Raw genomic sequence first — 22,395 nt, forward strand, 5'->3', positions numbered from 1 at the left:
TCCCTGCCTTAAGGTAGCTCAATGAAAGAGTGTTCTTAAGAAAATCCTGCCTTGTACCACTTATTCCCTCACAGAGCATCAGAAGCAGGATTTGAACTCTAGCTTTCAGCCCATCGTTGTAACACAGGCGTTCTCAACTCATTCCTTGGGACACATCTAGCCAGTCATATTTTCAAGATATCTACAATGAATATACATGAGATAAATTTGCATACAATGGCGGTAGTGCATGCAAATTTATCTCATGCATATTTATTGTTTGACTGTCTGCTGTGACATACTACTTTGTGCTTTGATGACTTTTGTTGCATCATCACATCAGTTATAGATGCTGTTACCTCTGATGTCTTAGCCTTGCTTTACTACCACCACTGGCTGAGAGAAACGTGACTCCTGAGGCAGGCGCTATAGATGCCGAAACGCAGCACTGCGTCAAATCTATTTTCATTGTTTTAATAAACCCACTGTTTGGATATACATTTGGTCAGCCCCCTGCTTTTCCTTTTGTGGGCACTATCCTGAAAACCTGGCTGGCTGGGTGTGTCCTGAGGACTAGGTTGGGAACCCCTGCTTAATGGTAAAAAGTTTGCCTTTAAGAGGTCCAGCTTTCAACAAAGTTAGTTACTGTGTGGCAGCGGGGGAAGAATGGGTCACATGGGTTTATCTACAGTCATGTTCTCCATCTACATACTTGACAATTCACTTGTCTGCTTCCCTCCCAGTGGCTGGCCCTCTCCACACACACACTTACGGCTCAGGCCCTCTCCACAACTGGAATAGATATCAAATGGCTGGCAGGAATGACCAATCCCTGCCAGCAAATGAGATTCTCTGCCTGAGCTACCTAAGCAGGAAGAAGTCAGTGGCCTCCTCTTTTCCAGCTGCCGATGTCTGCACTCTGTGCGTGCTCAGTTTATACGCAAAGAGTGCAGACATCACAAGCTGGAAAGGAGGCCGCTGACTTCCTCTTGCTTGTGTTTATGTTTATTTCATTTCTTGATACACCGCATTTACATAGGTGAGGTGGGTAGTTTGGGCAGCAGATCTCGTCCACTGGTGGGGATTGGGCATCCCTGTCAGCAAAGGTAAGATTAATGTCGGAGCAGCGAGGGAAATGCATTGCTGTCTCCCCCCCCCCCCCCCAGTCCACCTCTGGGTACCCCTCAAAATCCAATTCTGGCTATGCCGCTGTTAAGTTGGTTCTCTCCAGTGTTAAGGGAAAAACTTTCTCCTACCTTGTCTTCCATTGAATAACGGCCAGGTCTGCCTAAGCTTCCCACAGGTGGACAACTTCTTGCTTGGTATAGCTCCTATCATAACTGTCTTGTTATCAGTCCATCAGGTTCAACACTGACTGTTTTTTCGATTCTATTCACAGTTCTAAAGCGTGAAGTGACCCTGCAAAAAAACATAAGATACTGGGCCAAATAATTCTTTTTATCTTGAGAAAGGTTAATAATTGGATCATAACATTTTCGATTTTTCATATTAATTCTACACTTTTTTAATTTCCAAGCCCCTTGACCCCAGTGACATTATACTAAGTGGATATGTGTTGGTAGAGGATGTAATTATTTTTGGCTTAGAGGATAAACAGAACTAATGAGCTCCGTGGCATTCCTCTGAGCCATATCCATCAGAAGCAAACACTCCGGTTGGCCCGATGAATATTCTTTTTCTATCAAGTAAACCCTTGTGCTTTCTTCTTCTGAGCCCACTATATGAAGTCAACATTATCGTCATAATTGATAGGACTTTTATGAAATTCTGCAAAAATTCATTTACTCCAGTATCCTAAAATGCTCTTCTGCCTGCAGATTCACTCTGGCATCTCATACCATCTGTTTTCACATGGCCGCCAGCACCCAATCTTACCATGCAGCACACAGCCAGACCCTTGCAATTTATTTTTTTTAAGTTCACATAATTGGATTGTATTTTTAACAAAAAAAATAGAAAAATACAATATAAACAATACTTAACCATGCAAGAACTATCATTAACAATATAAATAATAACCATTTCAGTGAGATGATGGAAAATGTCATGCAAGTATTGCTATAGAGTACAAATCAATACATAAAAGAAGTTTTTACGAATACAAATAGTACTTCTGTAGAAATGAAAATTGTAAAATGAAAATAAAACTGAATATGGTATACCCTAAAAGGGGTGTCCATGGAGTGTCAAGATACACATTGGAAAGTGGCAACTGGTGGCCAGAGTTTTTTCAATTGATTTATACCAATTGGTACATTCAACAGCTTTGCATTCATATTCATTAATTATAGCAATAGTATACCACCAAACAGTTGTATTAAGCAAAGATGCAGTTTTCCAGTTTGAGAAGATCATCTGTATTGTAATAGCCAAGACAATATCTAGTAATCGAGATTGCCATGTATCTAATGTTTTGGAGAGAGCTAATGATCTAAATAAAATTATAGGGAAAGTCAAATGTTCATTTATAGGGAGAAAGTTTTTAAATTTCACCCATATAGATGTCCAGAAAGATAAAAGCAAGGGGCAATAATATATCATATGATTTAGATCCCCTCATGATGAGGTGCCATGCCAACATTTGTCTTCTTGTGAAAGACTAGTCTTAAACATTTTATGTGGGGTCCAAGGTGCTCTATGGATTAAAAAGTACAATGTTTGAATGAGGCTGGTGGAAAGAGTGGGTCTATTAACACATAGAAAATAATTTTGCATTTCCGTGTCGCTACCAATCCAATAGGAATCCGCTTCCCAGTTCGTTTTCAAAGATTAACTAAGAGAAAACAATTTATTTCTCATAATGCGGTAGTATGACCAAGTACAATGGCCAAATTACAATATTTTTCTAGATTGGAAATTGATTTAACGTACGATTATATTAGGGAGACTTTTTTAATACTATGTCGTAATTTATCCAATTATGAAACTGTGTGGTGGGAATGTTGTATTTCTCCATTAAAAATTGAAAAAACACAAATGAATTCTCAATAATAATTTGATTTAAGGGCCATGTTGCAAGTTGACACCAAGGACCCTGTTTACTGAGCTGCGCTAAGGGCACGCTAGTATTTTTAGCACACGTTAAACATTAGTGCATGCTAAATGCTAAAGACATCCATATATTCTTATGGGTGTCTCTAGCATTTAGCACCTGCTAAAAATGCTACTGCTTCTAAGATAACAAGTTCAAGACTCATTCATATATAAAAGATGAGGAGATCCCTTTATGCGGAAACATAGAGACATGTTAGCAATATATGAGTAGTCATCCCATTTTCATTTGCATGATCCATTCACGTCGAACTTCAGGCTTTCTATAAGTGGTGATATGATTATTATATGTCATTTTCATTCTTGCAGGGTACATTAATCCGAAATGGGCTCAAGAATCTTGTCTGAGAGTTAGATATGCTTTCCTTTTCATAGCAGTATTTTTTACTAGATCTGGTAGAATAAGTACTTTCTTGCCTTGATACAATAGAGAAGGCTTATCTTTTGCAGCCATAAGGATTTGAAGGGCCTATGGGTGTCGTTGGCTTTTTGCTACAACAGGTCTTGGGTGTGACGCATTAGCTAACTTGCGGGATGATAATCCTTTCAATTTCAAGGGCCAGACTGGTCAGTATTCAAGCATCCAGGTAACCAATCTATCAAAAAATATGTCATATTTTGATTTTCTATTCTTTCTGGAAGACCTAAGATCCTTATATTATATCTAGGGGATCTGTTCGCTAAGGGGCCATTTTACTATGCCATGTAAGCATCTATGCGTGCCCAACATGCGCCAAAAATGAGTTACCGCGTGGCTCTTGCGGTAATTTAATTTTTGCTGCGCGGCCAATACACACAGTTGAAAAATTTTATTTTCTGACATGCGTATCGGACACACGCCAAGTGGCATTTGGGGCGCGTAGGTCATTACCGCCCGGTTACCACGTGAGACTTTACCGCTAGGTCAACGGCTGGCGGTAAGGTCACAGACCCAAAATGGACGCACGGCAATTTTGATTTTGCCGCACATCCATTTTCGGGAAAAATTTTAAAAAGGCCTTTTTTTTAAAGGCACGCTGAAAAATTGATTGGTGCACTCCCAAAACCCACACCTAAATTACCGCAAGCCATTTTTCAGCGCACCTTAGTGAAAGGACCCCTAAATCTTCAAGATCTTCTCTTAGGCTTTTAATAGTGTCAGCACTGGATTCATTAGAGGCAACACAGCTTCCCTTTCATTGTGTGTTTATTTAAGCCTCAGCATACAGTTGAAAAGCTGCAAGTTTAGCATATATTTCCTCAATCTCCTTTCTCAAGTCTTATTTCTCAAGTCACAGGATAATTCAATATGTGAATAAAGAATGTCTTTAATAGATTTAAGTTCAGATATTACCGTGTCTTCAGTGTTCCCGGACCTTCTAGATCCCCCCGGGTTTGTCAAGAGAAAGTAAGTCGGATTTGTGGCGATTAAGACCAGAGGCCAAATTAAATTGATTTTCAGCTTTCGTAGACTTCAGTATAAAAAAATAATATTGAAAAAGAACACCAACTGAGATGACAAAGCGATTTGCTGCAATGATATTCTGAGCAGAAAAGAGAGAACTCCATGCTTAAGCTGCCATGCTGTCCATGAGCGGAACAGGAAGCAGTCTTTGCAAGTTCTAACAATCCTTTGAAATATTCTCTCTTAACTTATTTGCACGACATCCTTTCTTTGCTTCTGTCCAAGAGATCTGCTTTCTCCAAACTGAAATAAATATTAAAGATTTTTGCATAGCACATTTACAGAGGTTCCAAGGAAACCAGTTCCAGGAGGGAGATTTTTAGGCCACTCCTGGATTTCTGATAACGCCCACCTTGATGCATTATGGGACCTGAGAACCTTGGAAACTCTGTAACAAACGAAAATTATATATTGTTCATATCAGAAACAAATTTCAGCTATCTGTCTCTCTATATATTGTACTTGGGGAAATATGGTGCCTGTCTGTCGCTAAACAGGGAGCATATGTGCATCACATAGCTTCCAAGTCACCCATTCCAGGAGAAAGACCTTTTTGGCCGTTCCTGGATTTCTGCCAACCTGCAGCACTGATTTCTATGGATGGAATCATGGACTGTAAATACTACACTGCTTTGGAATGTAAGTTTAAAACCAGGACTGGCCAAAAAGTCTCCTTCCTGAAACTGGTAACTTGGCAGCTCTGAGATCGAGACATGCGGCATGCATGCACACCCCAACCAGTAGTGTAGCCAGGTTAAGGGCGCAGGGAGAGCGGCCTGGCGCTGGTGCGTATTTCAAATGCAACAGATCGCATGAAAAATAAGCACCAGTGCCATCGGAAGTCCATTTGGGGGAGTGGCCACACCCCTGGTGACATACCTAGCTACACCTCTGATCTCAACATGGACATGCATTTGCATGACAGAGAGGGCTGGGTTGCCATTGCAGCACAGATCAGGAGGTTGTGATCAGGTGGTTATTTGATAAATATTTACAATAGAGTTAGACTGGGCGAGCGGTAAGTATGGCAGTGCTGGGGGGGGGGGGGGTTCGCAGCAGCAGGGGCTAAGCCAGAGACGGTTGCTTTACTTTCTAAAGTAAAAACAGAGAGATTTTTCCCTTTAAAAATAAAATTAAAAGAAAAAACAAATTTTGTTGAAAATTCCTGTTTCATTCTATATAATAATTCTCACCTCCAACGTTCTGACACTGCCTGGGACCGTGGCTCACTCGGATGTGGTCTGCTACCTGCGGTAGATAACACTGACACATCATACATCCCTTCCAGTCTGCTGCTTTCCCTTCTCTTCGCTCTGAGCTCTGACTCTGGTCCCGCCCTTGCGGAAACAGGAAATGAGGGCGGGACCAGAGCGAAGAGAAAGAAAGGCAGTAGACTCGCTGATCCTGCTCGCTCTTCAATGCTGCCGACGGGACCCTAGTAACAGAGCGGGAGAGGGAAGTTGTCGATTTTAGAGGGGGGGGGAGACTGGCAGTCGGAGGGAGTACAGAGCGAAAGAGAATGACAGAAGGAGGGAGGAGGACTGCAACTCGGAGGGAGAACAGAGTGAAGGAGAGTGACGGAGAGAGAGAGGAAGCCATGGAAATCGGAGGGGAGGAAAGGGGGCCGTGGGACTTGGAGGGGACAGAGGGAGAGAGCGAGGGGGGGGGAGGAAAACCTTGCTAGCGCCCGTTTCCTTTCATACAGAAACGGGCCTTTTTTACTAGTTTTAAAATAAAGCACATCCTTATTGCATAAGTGCTTATCAGACTGCACTGAATCAGTTACCCAGTTCCAGGCTGAAAATTTTGGGACAGTCCTGGGTTTCTGACCACCTCATCAAGTTGCATTATGAGACTTGTAGCACTGATTTCAATGGGTAGGATCAGGCAATATAAATCCCACACTGCTTTGGTAGGTAAGTTCAAAACCGGGACTGGCCAAAAAGTCTCCAGCTTGGAACTGGGTAACCTGACATCTCTGTCAATGGCTACAAGGGAAATACTCAAACTTTCAATCTCTGCACAAATTTGAGCACCAATGTTGATATCTTGCTATGACAAAGAACTGTTAAATGTCCTTTCCTTTTCTATGTAGTGGAGACGGACCTCTCACCCTCTGTATGATGTTCCCCTTGTTTCCTAGGACTGGCTGATTAAGTTTGGCTACCTGCCACCTCCTGATCCTGTCACTGGTCAGCTGCAAACGCAGGAGAAATTGACAAGGGCTATCAAAGCCATGCAGCGGTTTGGCGGCCTGGAAGCCACTGGTGTGCTAGGTTAGTGTGGGCTCAGAGGTGGGGCCGATATTGGCTGGAACAAATCCCGGAATAGATTTAGTTTGAAAAGACATTTGTATGTATTTTTTTTCCTTTTGAAACTCTTCTGCTTGTCAACATAGAAAAATGGTCTTTATGCCCAGCCCTGTAGAGACACCAACAGGTCTGGTTTTTAGGCTATCTCCAATGAATTTTCATAAGAGACATTTGTATTCAATGAAGCAGGGATTCTCAACACACCAAGCCAGTCAGGTTTTCAGGCTACCCACAATAAATATGCATGGGATAGATTTGCCTACAATAGAGACAGTGCATACAAATTTATCTCATGTTTATTCATTGTAGATGTCTTGAAAACCAGACTGGCTTGGTGTGTCCTGAGGACTAGACTGAGAACCCCTGCAATGGAGGTAGAAAGCACACAAAACTCTCTCATACATATTCATTAGGAATATTCTGACAACCTGATCCATTAGTGGCTCTCCAGGATTGGGAGTGAAGACCAAGGGCATAGAGCTACCATGTGACATTCCAGGGGCGTAGCCAGACAGCAGATTTTGGGTGGGCCTAGGCAAGAAGTGGGTAGGCACCAAGTGTTCTCCACCCAACACCAAAAAAATATCACAGCTGGTGGAAAAATGTTTCTCTGCACCTTGGCAGTCTGCAGCAAGCATGCGCTGAAAACTATCGTGGAGAGAAGTGTTTTTGTTACCATCAGGGGGAAGTCTGGCCAAGCTAAATGTGTGCTACTGTTGGATGGGCCTGAGCCCTAACTGAGTGGGCCGAGGCCCACCCAGGCCCACCTGTGGCTACACCACTGTGACATTCTACTGGGCTGTGTGCAACCATGGTCCTCGAGGGTCACATCCCAGTCGGGTTTTCAAAATTTCCACAATGTAACTTCTATGTGTTTTTAGAATGTAAGCCACCCAGACATCTATTTGATGGGTGGGATAGAAAATAATTAGTAAACTTGAAACTTGATGAGATTTAGCTGTATACAATGGAAACAGTACATGCAAGTCAATCTCGTGCATATTCATTGTGCAAATCTTAGAAACCCAACTGGGGTGTCGCCATCAAGGACTGTGGTTACTCACAGTCACAATCCTGCACTGTTAACAGTGTAGAGGTTGCATAAAAAATCATTAAATAAATAACAAAGCTCAGAAGTGCCTTCCTAATCTCTTGCTGTTGCAGAGCAGGGGCGTAGCCAGACAACAGATTTTGGGTGAGCCTAGGCGAGAAATGGGTGGGCACCAAGTGTCTCTCCCCCCCCCCCCCCACCCCCCACCCCCACCAAACATCACCAAAAATATATCTCAGCTAGCAGGAAAATGCTTCTTTTCACCTTGGCAGTCTGCAGCAGACATGCACTGAAAACTGAGTATACACAGGTTCCGGTATCATGGAGAGTAGCATTTTATTTACCATTAGGGGGAAGTCTTCAGCTGGCGGAGCTTGAGATCCCCACCAGCTACCGCTAAATGTGTGCTACTGTTGGGTGGGCCTGAGCTCTAAGTGGGTGGGCCCCGGCCCACCCAGGCCCACCTGTGGTTACGCCACTGGCAGAGAGGTATCAGGAGCAGCAGCGCAGGATTAATGCTGGGTATGCACAGAAGTTAAGAGCTGCATGATATAGAAACAGACTCAGCTTGGGACTTAACTTGTGAGGTAGACATCAGTGCTTGGCACTTTAAAATCGGACTTAGATATACTGCCCCGATGCAGAGAAGGGCGCATCTGATTTAAAGGGAGCGCAACGCGACAATTTTACTGCCTGGTCTGAGGTGGCATAGAAGGCTTGGCTTACCCTCTGCATCAGGGCAGATAGACTAATAGTCTGGTCTCTCTGGAAACCCCCCCCCCCCCCCTCAAAAAAAATTTGTCAACACCTCAATCCCTCAAAAAATATATCCCTGGTGTCTATGCACCCTCTACCTCCCCTCCACTTTCCCCAATATTTAAAGAAAATTCCCTGGTGTCTAGCTGTACCTCCCCCCCCCCCCCCCCCCCCCAAACATGACCAATCCACCTTCCTAAGAAAACTAAAAGCAGTGGAAAACTGCCAGGTCATAAGAGAGAGAGAGAGGCCAGGGAGGTAGCCCATGTTTGACTGTTTGACCCTGGAGCCTTTATGGATGGCTAAGTTCAATATCTATAGGATGGCTGGCCTGAAAACAGAACTGTCCCTTACACCGAAGCTTGTTGGCAGACTAGATCATGAAATCTTGGGCTTTAACCCATCCAGGAAGGTTGACTCAGATGAGGACTGGTTACAAACCACAGGGTAAAAAAAAAAAAGCTACTGCAGACTCAGTAGGTTCTGCTACTGCTAGTCACAGGAAGAGTCCAACTGGCTCCCTGTCCTCTGGTTTCATCCCACTGTACCTTAGAACCCAAGCTAAGGGAAGTCTCACCCCCAAGTCCTTAGTGCAGCCTGCAATCTGTCCCTAGCTGTAAGGTGCTTGCATTTTATGCCTCAATGCTCTTCTCTCCATATTAAGTGGGTAAAGCAGCTGGTGGCATTGACCGATCCTGCTGCTGGGCACGGAGGCCTCCATTCTGCAAAACCTCTGAGCCAAAGAAGACTAGTGTAGCTGTGGTGTTTGCAGAAAGGCTGAGGTCTTCCCTTTTCAAGCCTTTTTCTGTTTTCTGTGATTCATTTTTTAGAAGTTCCGATGCTCAGTGTAAATGGATTAATAAGGCAGTTTGCCCTTGGAAAAGAGAGTTTCCAGAATGATTGTGACGCTGCTCATTTGTTTCTTTCAATTAAAAAAATAAAACAGACAAAGCCACTCTGGAACTGATGAAAACCCCTCGCTGCTCGCTGCCTGATCTGTCTGAGTCAGATACAACCAGGCGGAGGCGATCTGCTCAGGCCTTGACAAAATGGAATAAGAGGAACTTGTCCTGGAGGTAAGAATTACACAGTATGGTGGCTCATTTTCAAAGGATATAGACTTACAAAGTTGCATGGTAACCTATGTAATTTTCAGTGGCATAGCCATTCAAGGTGCATGCGTTGCAGCGTGGCACAATTAATAGTAATCAAATGAAAGAGGGTGCGTACACATTTCCCTCCTGTCCTCCATGCACAGTTTGGCATCTCCCCCTTCCTTTCCCAGCTCCACAATTCCCTCCCTCCCTTACACCTTAAAATCACCTCATCTTCACCCGAGCAGTGCCAGCACTAGCAGCGCTCGTAGGCTACTTGCAGCCTGCACAGGGCTTGCTACCTGAACCATCCCACCCCTTCTGATGCAACTTCCTGTTTTCTGAAGGGCAGGACAGTTCAGAGAGAAAGCCAAGGTGCAGGCCGCAAGCAACCTATGAATGCCGCTGCTGCCGGCCCAGGTGAAGACTGGATGTGATTTTAATGTACAGGGGTAGCAGGGGGAGGGATGGAGGAAATTGTAAGAGCTTTGCAGGCCAGGGAGGGAAGGAGGAGTTGAGATACTGGACTATAATTGGGGGAACAGGATGGAGGAAATTGTGAGAGCTTTGTGGGCCAGGAAGGGAATGGAAAGACACCAGACTGTAAACGGGGGAGAGGCAGTGAGCATGAGGGAATTGCAAGAGCTTTGTGGGCGAAGCTAGGAAAAAAAACCCTGTTGAAAAATCTGGCTACGCCACTGGTAACTTTGTCATTCTATGTGTTTTGAAAATCAGCCTCTATACTTTCTAAGACAAATGTCTTCTTTTCTTCTGGGTCCCAGAGGCACAGCAATAGTGACTAAGCCAGGACTGTAAAGAGTGCGAGCAAGACAGTGAAAGCTTGAGTTCATACCCCAAGACATGTCTCAAATGATAGCCTAGGCCTCTAACCATTAGGCCTCACTTCCTCCACCATAGCCCTGCCTCATCCAAGCTTCCATTGTCAGGAAATGCTGAGCTGGGTAAGGCTGGCTTGGCAGGTTTGCAGGGGATAGGACACAACTGTGTTAAAATGGACTATTTTACATTTTAAAAGATATTTATCAGACCACAACTAGAGTTCCTAGTCTTGGACAGCCCGAGAGACAGAACACTTATTCTTTTATTTATTTATTTTTATGACATTTGTATCCCACATTATCCAGACCAAGTTCAGGTTCAATGTGGCTCACAATGAAGTAAGAACAAATGATAAAAAGACCAAAATTACAATTGATATACTATCAAAACATGTAAAAGTTCTAATTGAATTAACAATAATAATAATGAAATATAGTTAGCAATAGTGACATAGCTTAGTAAAAGGTTTGGTACACGTGGAGGTGCATAATCGAAAGGAGTACCCAAGTTTTCCTGAGGACATCCTCGCAGCACGTCCCGGCGAGGGAGCGGGGAAACCCGTATTATCAAAACAAGATGGGTGTCCATCTTTTGTTTCGATAATACGGTCGAAAATGCCCAAATTGAGAAATTTAGGTCGACCTTAGAGATGGTCGTCCTTAGAGATGGTTGTCCCCGATTTTCGCCGATAATGGAAACCGAGAATGCCCATCTCAGAAACGATCAAATCCAAGCCATTTGGTCGTGGGAGGAACCAGCATTCGTAGTGCACTGGTCCCCTTGACATGCCAGGACACCATCCGGGCATCCTAGGGGGCACTGCAGTGGACTTCAGAAATTGCTCCCAGGTACATAGCTCCCTTACCTTGGGTGCTGAGCTCCCCACCCCCACCCCCAAAACCCACTCCCCACAACTGTACACCACTACCATAGCCCTAAGGGGTGAAGGGGGGCACCTACATGTGGGTACAGTGGGTTTCTGATGGGTTTTGAAGGGCTCACATTTACCACCACAGGTGTAACAGGTAGGGGGGGATGGGCCTGGGTCCACCTGCCTGAAGTGCACTGCACCCACTAAAACTGGTCCAGGGACATTCATACTGCTGTGATGGACCTGAGTATGACATTTGAGGCTGGCATAGAGGCTGGCAAAAAATATTCAAAAAGTTTTTTTAGGGTGGAAGGGGGTTAGCGACCACTGGGGGAGTAATGGGAGGTGATCCCCGATTCCATCTGGTGGTTATCTGGTCAGTTCAGGCACCTTTTTGAGGCTTAGGCATAAGAAAAAATGGACCAAGTAAAGTCGCCCAAGTGCTCGTCAGGGACGCCCTTCTTTTTTCTATTATTGGTCAAGGACGCCCATGTGTTAGGCACGCCCCAGTCCTACGTTCACTATGCTTCCGACATGCCCACATGAACTTTGGTCATCCCACGCCGGAAAGCAGTTGACACCCAAAACCAGCTTTTGATTATGCTGATTTGGGCGACCCTGGGAGAAGGATGCCCATCTCCCAATTTGTGTCGAAAGATGGGCGCCCTTCTCTTTCGAAAATAAGCCTGATAGTGATTTAATTATTTTTGTCAACAATAGATGATTTTACCAGGTCAGTTGTTAGTAGTTTATGAAATAAGAGATAATCAGTTGCATTTCACAGATTCCAATAGGGTCTCTAGCTAGTTTTCTTTTTGTCTCTTAGAAGAGGCTAAGCAGTCCTCATTTCATCCCAGTGCCTGAGTGGAATCCTAGTTTTTGCTTTCCTTATAGAAATCTATGCCAAAACATTTCACAGGACCCCACGGTCATTCACAAAGGAAAAATATTCAATATTAAGGAATCTTTCACATGTTCATCTTCCAATGTGATATATGTCATTCAGTGTAAAAAATGCAGTGAAGGGTGCTACATTGGAAAAACAAGTCAAATGCTAAAGAAGAGATTTAATTTACATAGACACCATATGAAAAATGCTAGTACCAACCAGGATGTCACCTCTGTGGAGCAACACTTTACAAAACCAGAACGCTGTACCAGTGATTTTATGGTAAGAATCCTAAAAGGGAACTTTAAAACAATACAGGAACATAAGACCTTTGAAGTCAGAATGATTAAATATTTTGACACCCACCAGACAGGACTTAACAAAGATCTGGGTTTTCTAGCCCATTATAAACCATAAAATTGTACTGCTTTGTCACCCTCCTATCTCCATGCATATCTCCCTGTCCCTCATCCACCCGACTCTCCCTGACTCTCACCTAACCCGCCCTCATCCTGTTAGACTGTCACTGAAATGCTTTGATGTTTCACTTATATATACTGTCATCTACCAACATTTGCTTATTTCCGATCTGACGAAGAAGGGCAACCTTTGAAAGCTAATCAAAAAATGTATTAAGTTATGTCCAATAAAAAAGGTATCATCTCATTTTCTTTTCCATGTTTTTTTGCCATGTTTTATTTTGTTTTATTTTTATTGATTACCTTATAGAAATCATAGCTACAAGGCTATGAGGGAAAACCAGGACTACAGCAGCCTATCATGAAAAAAAATGTGCCCCTCATTTGTGATGAGTCAGACAAATGGCAGCATAGTGAGTGAATCAACAGAGATTAATGATGGAATAATGTTATAGATTTCGGCAGCTTCTGAAGAAGCAGTCTTTGTGAAACATAGAAGCTCTGTTGAGCCAAGCCAATAAAGTTTCCACTGTTGCCAAAATGTATTGTCATTATTATAAAGTTTCTATCAGAATAAGATTTTAATGAAAAGAATTTTGGAAAAAATGATAAACAAAAAAGGAGGTGGAGGTTTTTCAGACTAATGATGGAAACATTCAGTAACCTTAAAATGCAGTTGATAGACTGATAAAGTACTGATAAAACACTGAAGTCTTTTCCTCCATATTACTAAACAGTTACTATTTAGTTAATATATGAAGTCAAGCAACAGTAGTGATATAATTGAATAGCCTGCTGTTTACGGTGGTATTAGAAGATTTTGGCAAGCTTAACAGCCAACATAGATTTGTGCCTGTCATTACCACAGGGCCATTTTTTCCAAAAATGTTGTGGTATTTTGTATAGCAGCCACTGCTTCCGAAACAGTCAGTTGGTTTGGGTTTTAAGAGAAGGTCGACCCTGTGGAATTTTAGGATATTATTGCTCCAAAGAATTCAATCCAGTTAGATCTCGCACCTCCAGTTTTACACTTCTCTTAAGAGTAAGATGGAGAAGCTAATGAGTGCCTGATGAGTCACCATCAGCCCTGAGGCAAGTGCTTTTCTTCAGGGCCTCCACTTCTAGACCACATGCTGCCTCTTGCTTTATGGCAAGTCCTAGGCTCCCTGAGCTTGCCTTGAACCAACTCTACAGTAGACTGACATTAAAAAGTAAGCTAGACCCATAGAAAGGGAAAACCATTTGAAACAGGAACATTAAAACTGTTCAAAAATAATCCACAAATTAGCTGGCTGGAGAGAAGTTTAAGGATTCTTTTAAGAACTGTATTCAAAAAGGGAAGGGACTTAGCCACCACATCTTAGATTATTCAGATTACCTCTACCTAACTAGTCTATTGCTAATCAGAGAACATTTTTCTGTTTGGACAGAGCTGTGAAGATCGGCACTCCGTCACTTCCATTATGGATTTTGAACTGCACATCTAGATGGAATGGGAGATAGTAGATGACACTGAAATTGCCCCAGCATTAGAAGGACAAGTTAAAGCACTCTGCCTCACCTCTCTGGACTCTGCAGGGCCCGTCCAACGTATATCTCGCAGTTGTGGGGGGGAAAGTCCTGATTTATTGCAGGGTTCCCATCTTCATATTATCCCCACCAGTCTTTCCTAGAGTCCCACCCTCCCACTAGGTGTTCTAAACATTCTCCTCCTAAGTGGCTTCTCTTCCTTGCAGTTTTGCTCAGTTGACATGGCTCTATCTTGGTTAATCCACCCCCCCCCCCCCCCCCCACACACACACACACACCAATAACTCCCCAGATTTAGTTCTTCCTAATCAGCATCTCCTGTTTCTTTATTGCCTGTAAAGGAGCAGGAACTGCACATACCTGGTGGAGGAGTGGCCTAGTGGTTAGGGTGGTGGACTTTAGTCCTGAGGAACTGAGTTCAATTCCCACATCAGGCACAGACAGCTCCTTGTGACTCTGGGCAAGTCACTTAACCCTCCATTGCCCCATGTAAGCCACATTGAGCCTGCCATGAGTGGGAAAGCGTGGGGTACAAATGAAACAAAAAAAATGATGATGATAATACTACTAATAGAGACATTTGATAAGGCCCCTATTAAAGTAAAGGGAAATGGATTTGATATACTCTCTTTCTTTGGGTACAGCCAAAGCAGTTTGCATATATATTATATGCCGGTACTTTTTCTTTCCCTAGTGGGATCACAATCTAAGTTTTGTGCCTGAAGCAATGGAGGGTTAAGTGACTTGCCCAGGGTTACAAGGAGCTGCATCAGGAACTGAACCTACTTCCCCAGTTTCTCAGCCCACTGCACTAACCATTAGGCTACTCCTCCATTGGTAAGATCATTTGTCTGACTGAAATAGTCCATAGTTTAATAACCAAGCACACATAACACACACTCTGAATGTTTCTAAAATTCTCTGGAGGGGTTGCAGAAGGTTGCAAATTTCTCCCTGATCAATGGGTGAAATCATCTGTAATTGGAATATGCCCTGCGACCCTCAGCTCTACCTCCTCACGGGTTTGTGGTTTTTCCTGCTTGCATGCCTTCAGACTCAGGAAAAGTTATTGGCATGACAGCTTGTACATGTGTGGCCAAAGTGATTAACATAAAAGGAACAAGAAACATGACATAATAGTCACAATAACAACAAAAGGAAAAATTACAGGAAGGACCAGCTTCATGCTAGGTATAGGATTTATGTGGGGTAATGGTGCCACCTGCTGGTACAAGAGAAAACACTTCACCCAAAAACCTTAGTGCACAGCGGTTGAGAGAGGAAATCTGGAAACATTCATAGGTCCTTTTACGAAGCTGCGGCAAAAGGGGGCCTGTGCTGGCATTGGCATGTGTTTTTGATGTGCACCGAGGCCCCCTTTTACCACAGCAGGTGAAAAGCAGGTTTCTATTTTTTTTAAAAATGGCCATGAAGCAAGTGAACCACTTGCTATGCGGCCATTTCGGGAGTAAGCACTTACCACCATCCATTGAGATGGCAGTAAGGACATCTTCGCAAACCTGGCAGTAACTGAATAGCGCGTAGTACTGCCCGATTACCGCCGGGTACACACTGGCACTACAAAAATTGAAATATTTTTGCAGCACCGGAAATGGTGCATGCTGGGGGAGGGAACTACCACCGGGCTGCTGCGGTAGCCTGGAGGTACTTCCTTTTTAGTGAGCGGTAAGCCCGCAATCTGGTGTTCAGGGTAGACACAATAAATAGGTATGAGGTAGATCTGCATACACTGAGTCTCCACCTTTTCAGTAGTAGCTCAAGGCGAGTTACATTTAGGTAAGTATTTCCCTGGCCCAGAGGATTTACAATCTAAGGGGCCCTCTTACTAAGCTGCATTAGTTAATGGGCTTCACACATCGTTACATGTTATTTCACGTATGCTAAGCCTATTTCTAGTGCAACCATCAAAAACAGCTTGTTTGTATGTGTTGTATTTCTAGCTGTGCACTTAATAAATGTAATGGCTCTCAAACAGTCTACTTCCTCGATATGACCAACTCAACAAATGATAGACTTGCAGGCTCATTTCCGAAAGAGAAGGACGCCCATCTTTCGACACAAATCGGAAGATGGGCGTCCTTCTCACAGGGTCACCCAAATCGGTATAATCGGAAGCCGATTTTGGGCGTCCCCAACTGCTTTCCGTCGCAGGGACGACCAAAGTTCACGGGGGGTGTTGGAGGCATAGCGAAGGCGGGACTTGGGCATGCCTAACATATGGGCGTCCTCGACCCATAATGGAAAAAAAGGGTGTCCCTCCCACCACTCAAAAAAAATCTTTAAAAATATTTTGTGGCAGCCTCAAATATCATACTCAGGTCCATCGCAGCAGTATGCAGGTCCCTGGACCAGTTTTAGTGAGTGCAGTGCACTTCAGGCAGGCGGGCCCAGGCCCATCCCCCCTTCCTGTAACACTTGTGGTGGTAAATGTGAGCCCTCCAAAACCCACCAGAAACCCACTGAACCCACATCTAGGTGCCCCCCTACACCCGTAAGGGCTATGGTAGTGGTGTACAGTTGTGGGTAGTGGGTTTTGGGGGGGTGGGGGGTCTCAGCACCCAAGGTAAGGGAGCTATGTACCTGGGTGCAATTTCTGAAGTCCACTGTAGTACCCCCTAGGGTGCCCAGATGGTGTCCTGGCATGTCAGGGGGAACCACTGCACTACGAATGCTGGCTCCTCCCACGACCAAAGGGCTTGCATTTGGTCGTTTCTGAGATGGGCGTCCTCAGTTTCCATTATCGCTGAAAATCAGAAACGACCAAGTCTAGGGACAACCATCTCTAAAGACGACCTAAATTTCAAGATTTGGGCGTCCCCGACCGTATTATCGAAACGAAAGATGGACGCCTATCTTGTTTCGATAATAAGGGTTTCCCCGCCCCTTCGCCGGGACGTCCTCCGAGGATGTCCTCAGGAAAACTTGGGCAACCCATTCGATTGTGCCCCTCTATGTCTACTATTTGTTGACCATTAGCATGCAGCCATTTTTTACAAAATTAATGTGGGAGCTCTGCTAATTAGCACATCCACGCTCATTCTCCACCCCTGACATGCCTCCTCCACAAAAATGCAAAAAATTAAATACCGTCGTAGAGGGGAAAAACTAATACAGAATGCTGTAGTGCATCCCACGTTAGGCCATTTTTGCTGCATTAGACGCATGTTAGCACCTAACGCAGCTTAGTAAAAGGACCCCCCTAAGTTTGTACCTGAAGCAATGGAAGATTAACTCACTTGCCTAAGGTCATAAGTTGTGTCATTGGGATTTGACTCCTGGTTTCCTCGTTGCCAGTGTATTGCTCTAATCACTAGGCTCCCCCTCCAAGCATGCTGATTTATTATTGATATCCTGAAATCAAGAGTAGGTGCAGGGTTTAATTTGTAAATTAAAAGGAAGTGGAACTGTGTAGTAGCCAGGAGAGGCTTGGGTGGGCCAGGAGCAACAGAAGAGGAGCTAGATTAGGGAGTGGTGACTGTTCTCTGCTCTGCTGCAGGCTCACCCCCCCCCCCCCTTCCCTTCAGGCTGCTTGGAAAGGAGGGGATAGAGCAGAATGCCCCTGCTGCACGGGAGTCTGAAAATAAGTGGTGGGATTGTGTTCCAGGCCATTCCCCTACAAATTAAGCCCTGGGTAGTTGACCCTCCAGGACAGGATTGGGAAACACTGCTTTTAGGCTCCCACTGTATACACTAAACAATTACATCTTTTACTTTCCAGTCTACAATACTGTTTTATGGTGCCAATGTAAAATTGTCCAAAATGCTGTTTTAAAGGCAGTGGCGTTCCTAGGGCGGCTGACACCCGGGGCAGATCGCCGATGCGCCCCCCCCCCCCCCCCCCAGCGAAACGACACCCCCCCCCCCCAGGTGCATTTTTACCTGTTCCGGGGCAGAGGGAGCATGGAACAAGTGGAGCAGACAGGCGCGCGGCACCCCCCCCCCCCCCAGCGGCGTGCACCCGGGGCGGACCGCACCCACCGCCCCCCTAGGAACGCCACTGTTTAAAGGAGCTTTTGTGGCCACAGAGGGCCCATCTTCAGCTGTCACCTGAAGGAACATAGAAAAACGTAGGCAGATAAAGGCCATATGGCCTATCCAGTCTACCCATCCATCTACTCTCCCTTTCACTCCCTTAGAGAGTCTAATGTCTTATGTCTAATTGTCCCAAGCTGTCTTGAATTCAGGTACTGGTTTGATCTCTACCACTTCCACCAGGAGGCCGTTCCACGAATTCACCATCCTTTCTGTGAAGAACTATTCCCTCAAATTACTTCTGAGTCTATCCCCTTTCACCTTCATCCTATGCCCTCTCATTCCATAGCTTCCTTTCAGTTGAAAGAGACTCACCTCCTGTGCATTTGTTATGTTATGTTATAACATGTCTTATAGCCCACCACATACCTTGTCAGTTCAAGGCAGGGTACAAAAACTAAGGGCCCTATTTACAAAGGCGCACTAGTGTTTTTAGCTCACACTAAACCGTGTAGACACCCTTAGGAATATTATGAGCATCTACACAGTTAGTGCATGCTAAAAATGCTAGCACACCTTTGTAAACAGGGCCCTAAGAGACCAGATCCAAGCTTTCTGGGAATTACAATAATAAATTCAAACACTAAAAGACATATACCCTCCAAATACAATTAAGACTTGGTTCGCGGAAAAAGAAAATTCAGATTCTTCCTAAACAATGCATAATGACATTGCAAGAATAAAGGAAGTGAATTCCATATTGAAGGCACCTGATAATAAAGCGAAGCAGAAAAATGTCTAATTGATTTTAAAACAGTAACACTGGAGAATTGTAAGAAAAATTGATTTTGTGTATAAGATCTATGAAGGAAATTCACTAAGTCCATCATATACAGGAGCTGCACCCGACAAGATCTTAAATACCATTATACACTCTTTAAATTGAATATGTTCTTTGATTGGCAGCCAATGTAATTTCAAATAGTGTTCCTTAACTGAATCATAGCGTGTGAAACCGTAAATCAACCTAACTGCCATATTTTGCATGACTTGCAATCGATCTAGTAATATCTTCGAACAACCAGTTAGAGCCAAGTTACTGTAATCAAATCTGGCCAGCACAAGCGCCTGAACGGTCTAAAAGTTTCAGTTACAAAATATTTTTTAATAGCTAAGTTTTCTCAAGGTAATATAAATTTTCCTCAAAATAACTGAAACATAAAGGTTGCATTGTTAGCAACTGTCCAATTCAACCCCTAGAATTTTTGACTGAAGATCTAATGTGAACTCATTTCCATCACTTACAAACCTGGGTACAAATCTTTCATCTTCAACAGAACCTATCCAGAGAAACCTACCCCCGCCTGCACAGCCCATTCAATGTGAATGGGCTTTGTCAGCATTACCACACCACCAGCTGCTAGTGTGGCTTAATCAGTAGGGGGGGGTAGTTTTTTTCTTTGTTCAGTTTCAAGCGATGGTTGGAAATCCGTGAATCTATTAGGGACGCACATAGTTGTATGCGAGACAATCAGGCTCGTTTTTGAAAGAGAAGGACGCCCATCTTTCGACACAAATTGGAATATGAGCGTCCTTACATAGTAACATAGCAGATGACGACAGAAAAAGACCTGCATGGTCCATCCAGTCTGCCCAACAAGATAAACTCATATGTGCTACTTTTTGTGTATACCTTACCTTGATTTGTACCTGTCCTTTTCAGGGCACAGACCGTGTAAGTCTGCCCAGCACTATCCCCGCCTCCCAACCACCAGCCCCGCCTCCCACCACCGGCTCTGGCACTGGCCGTATAAATCTGCCCAGCACTATCCCCGCCTCCCGCCACCGGCTGTGCCACCCAATCTCGGCTAAGCTCCTAAGGATCTATTCCTTCTGAACAGGATTCCTTTATGTTTATCCCACGCGTGCTTGAATTCTGTTACCATTTTCATTTCCACCACCTCCCGCGGGAGGGCATTCCAAGCATCCACTACTCTCTCCGTGAAAAAATACTTCCTGACATTTTTCTTGAGTCTGCCCCCCTTCAATCTCATTTCATGTCCTCTTGTTCTACCTCCTTCGCATCTCCGGAAAAGGTTCGTTTGTGGATTAATACTTTTCAAATATTTGAACGTCTGTATCATATCACCCCTGTTTCTCCTTTCTTCCAGAGTATACATGTTCAGGTCATCAAGTCTCTCCTCTTACGTCTTGTAACGCAAATCCCTTACCATTCTCGTAGCTTTTCTTTGCACCGCTTCAATTCTTTTTACATCCTTCGCAAGGTACGGCCTCCAAAACTGAACACAATACTCCAGGTGGGGCCTCACCAACGACTTATACAAGGGCATCAACACCTCCTTTCTTCTGCTTGTCACACCTCTCTCTATACAGCCTAACAACCTTCTAGCTACGGCCACCGCCTTGTCACACTGTTTCGTCGCCTTCAGGTCCTCAGATACTATCACCCCAAGATCCCTCTCCCCGTCCATTCCTATCAGACTCTCCCCGCCTAACACATATGTCTCCCGAGGATTTCTATTCCCTAAGTGCATTACTATGCATTTCTTCGCGTTGAATTTTAATTGCCAAACCTTAGACCATTCTTCTAGCTTCCTCAGATCCTTTTTCATGTTTTCCACTCCCTCCCGGGTGTCCACTCTATTACAGATCTTAGTATCATCCGCAAATAAGCAAACTTTACCTTCTAACCCTTCGGCAATGCCACTCACAAATATATTGAACAGAATCGGTCCCAGCACCGATCCTTGAGGCACATCACTACTCACCTTTCCCTCCTCCGAGCGAATTCCATTCACCACCACCCTCTGGCTTCTGTCCGTCAATCAGTTCCTAATCCAGTTCACCATTTCGGGTCCTACCTTCAGCCCATCCAGTTTATTTAAGAGCCTCCTGTGGGGAACCGTGTCAAAAGCTTTGCTGAAATCTAAGTAGATTACGTCCATAGCTCGTCCCTGATTCAATTCTCCTGTCACCCAATCAAAGAATTCAATGAGATTCGTTTGGCACGATTTCCCTTTGGTAAAACCATGTTGTCTCGGATCTTGCAACTTATTGGCTTCCAGAAAATTCACTATCCTTTCCTTCAGCATCGCTTCCATTACTTTTCCAATAACCGAAGTGAGGCTTACCAGCCTGTAGTTTCCAGCTTCTTCCCTATCACCACTTTTGTGAAGAGGGACCACCTCCGCCGTTCTCCAATCCCTCGGAACCTCTCCCTTCTGCAAGGATATATTAAACAAATCTTTAAGAGGACTCGCCAGAACCTCTCTGAGCTCCCTCAATATCCTGGGGTGGATCCCATCCGGTCCCATGGCTTTGTCCAACTTTAGCTTTTCAAGTTGTTCACACACATTCTCATCCTTGAACGGTGTTCTATCCACTTCAATCCCATTTGTACTTTTTGCACTCCATCACGGTCCTTCTCCAGGATTTTCTTCTGTGAAAACAGAACAAAAGTATCTATTTAGCAAATTTGCTTTTTCTTCATCGTTATCCATATAGCAGTTCGCAGTATCTTTTAGTCTCACAATTCCCTTTTTAGTCATTCTTCTTTCACTAATATACCTGAAGAAATTTTTGTCACCCCTTCTTACATTTCTAGCCATTTGTTCTTCCGCTTGTGCTTTCGCCAGACGTATCTCTCTCTTGGCTTCTTTCGGTATTCCTCCTCATGTTCCTTTTCTTGAGTTTTTTTGTATTTCTGGAACGCCAACTCTTTAGCCTTTATTTTCTCAGCCACTTGCTTGGAGAACCATATTGGTTTCCTTTTTCTCTTGCTCTTATTTACTTTCCTTACATAAAGGTTCAAGGCCCTATTTATAGCTTCCTTCAGCCTGGACTACTGTCCTTCCACTTCTCGTATTTCCTCCCAGCCCATCATCTCCTTCCTCAGGTATTCCCCCATTTTACTAAAGTCAGCACGCTTGAAATCCAGGACTTTGAGTTTTGAGTGGCCGCTCTCCACTTTAGCTGTAATATCAAACCAAACCGTTTGATGGTCACTGCCGCCCAGGTGGGCACCCACTCAAATATTTGACATGCTATCCCCATTCGTGAGCACCAGATTCAGCGTCGCTCCCTCCCTCTTGGGTTCCATCACCATTTGTCTGAGCAAACCGCTT

The 22,395-nt window shown here is 44.2% G+C and overlaps 1 protein-coding gene across 1 annotated transcript in view; it reads left to right on the forward strand.

The window, feature by feature from the left end:
- MMP17 (matrix metallopeptidase 17) overlaps positions 1 to 22,395 on the forward strand; it is a 177,736-nt gene that overhangs the window by 101,047 nt on the left and 54,294 nt on the right. Inside the window, exons 2-3 of the mRNA XM_030218414.1 lie at positions 6,639 to 6,771; positions 9,561 to 9,690. Coding sequence (XP_030074274.1) covers positions 6,639 to 6,771; positions 9,561 to 9,690 — 263 coding nt within the window. The remainder of the gene's footprint in view (positions 1 to 6,638; positions 6,772 to 9,560; positions 9,691 to 22,395) is intronic.

The sequence above is a fragment of the Microcaecilia unicolor genome, chromosome 11 (genome assembly GCF_901765095.1).
Source record: "Microcaecilia unicolor chromosome 11, aMicUni1.1, whole genome shotgun sequence".
Lineage (NCBI taxonomy): Eukaryota > Metazoa > Chordata > Amphibia > Gymnophiona > Siphonopidae > Microcaecilia > Microcaecilia unicolor.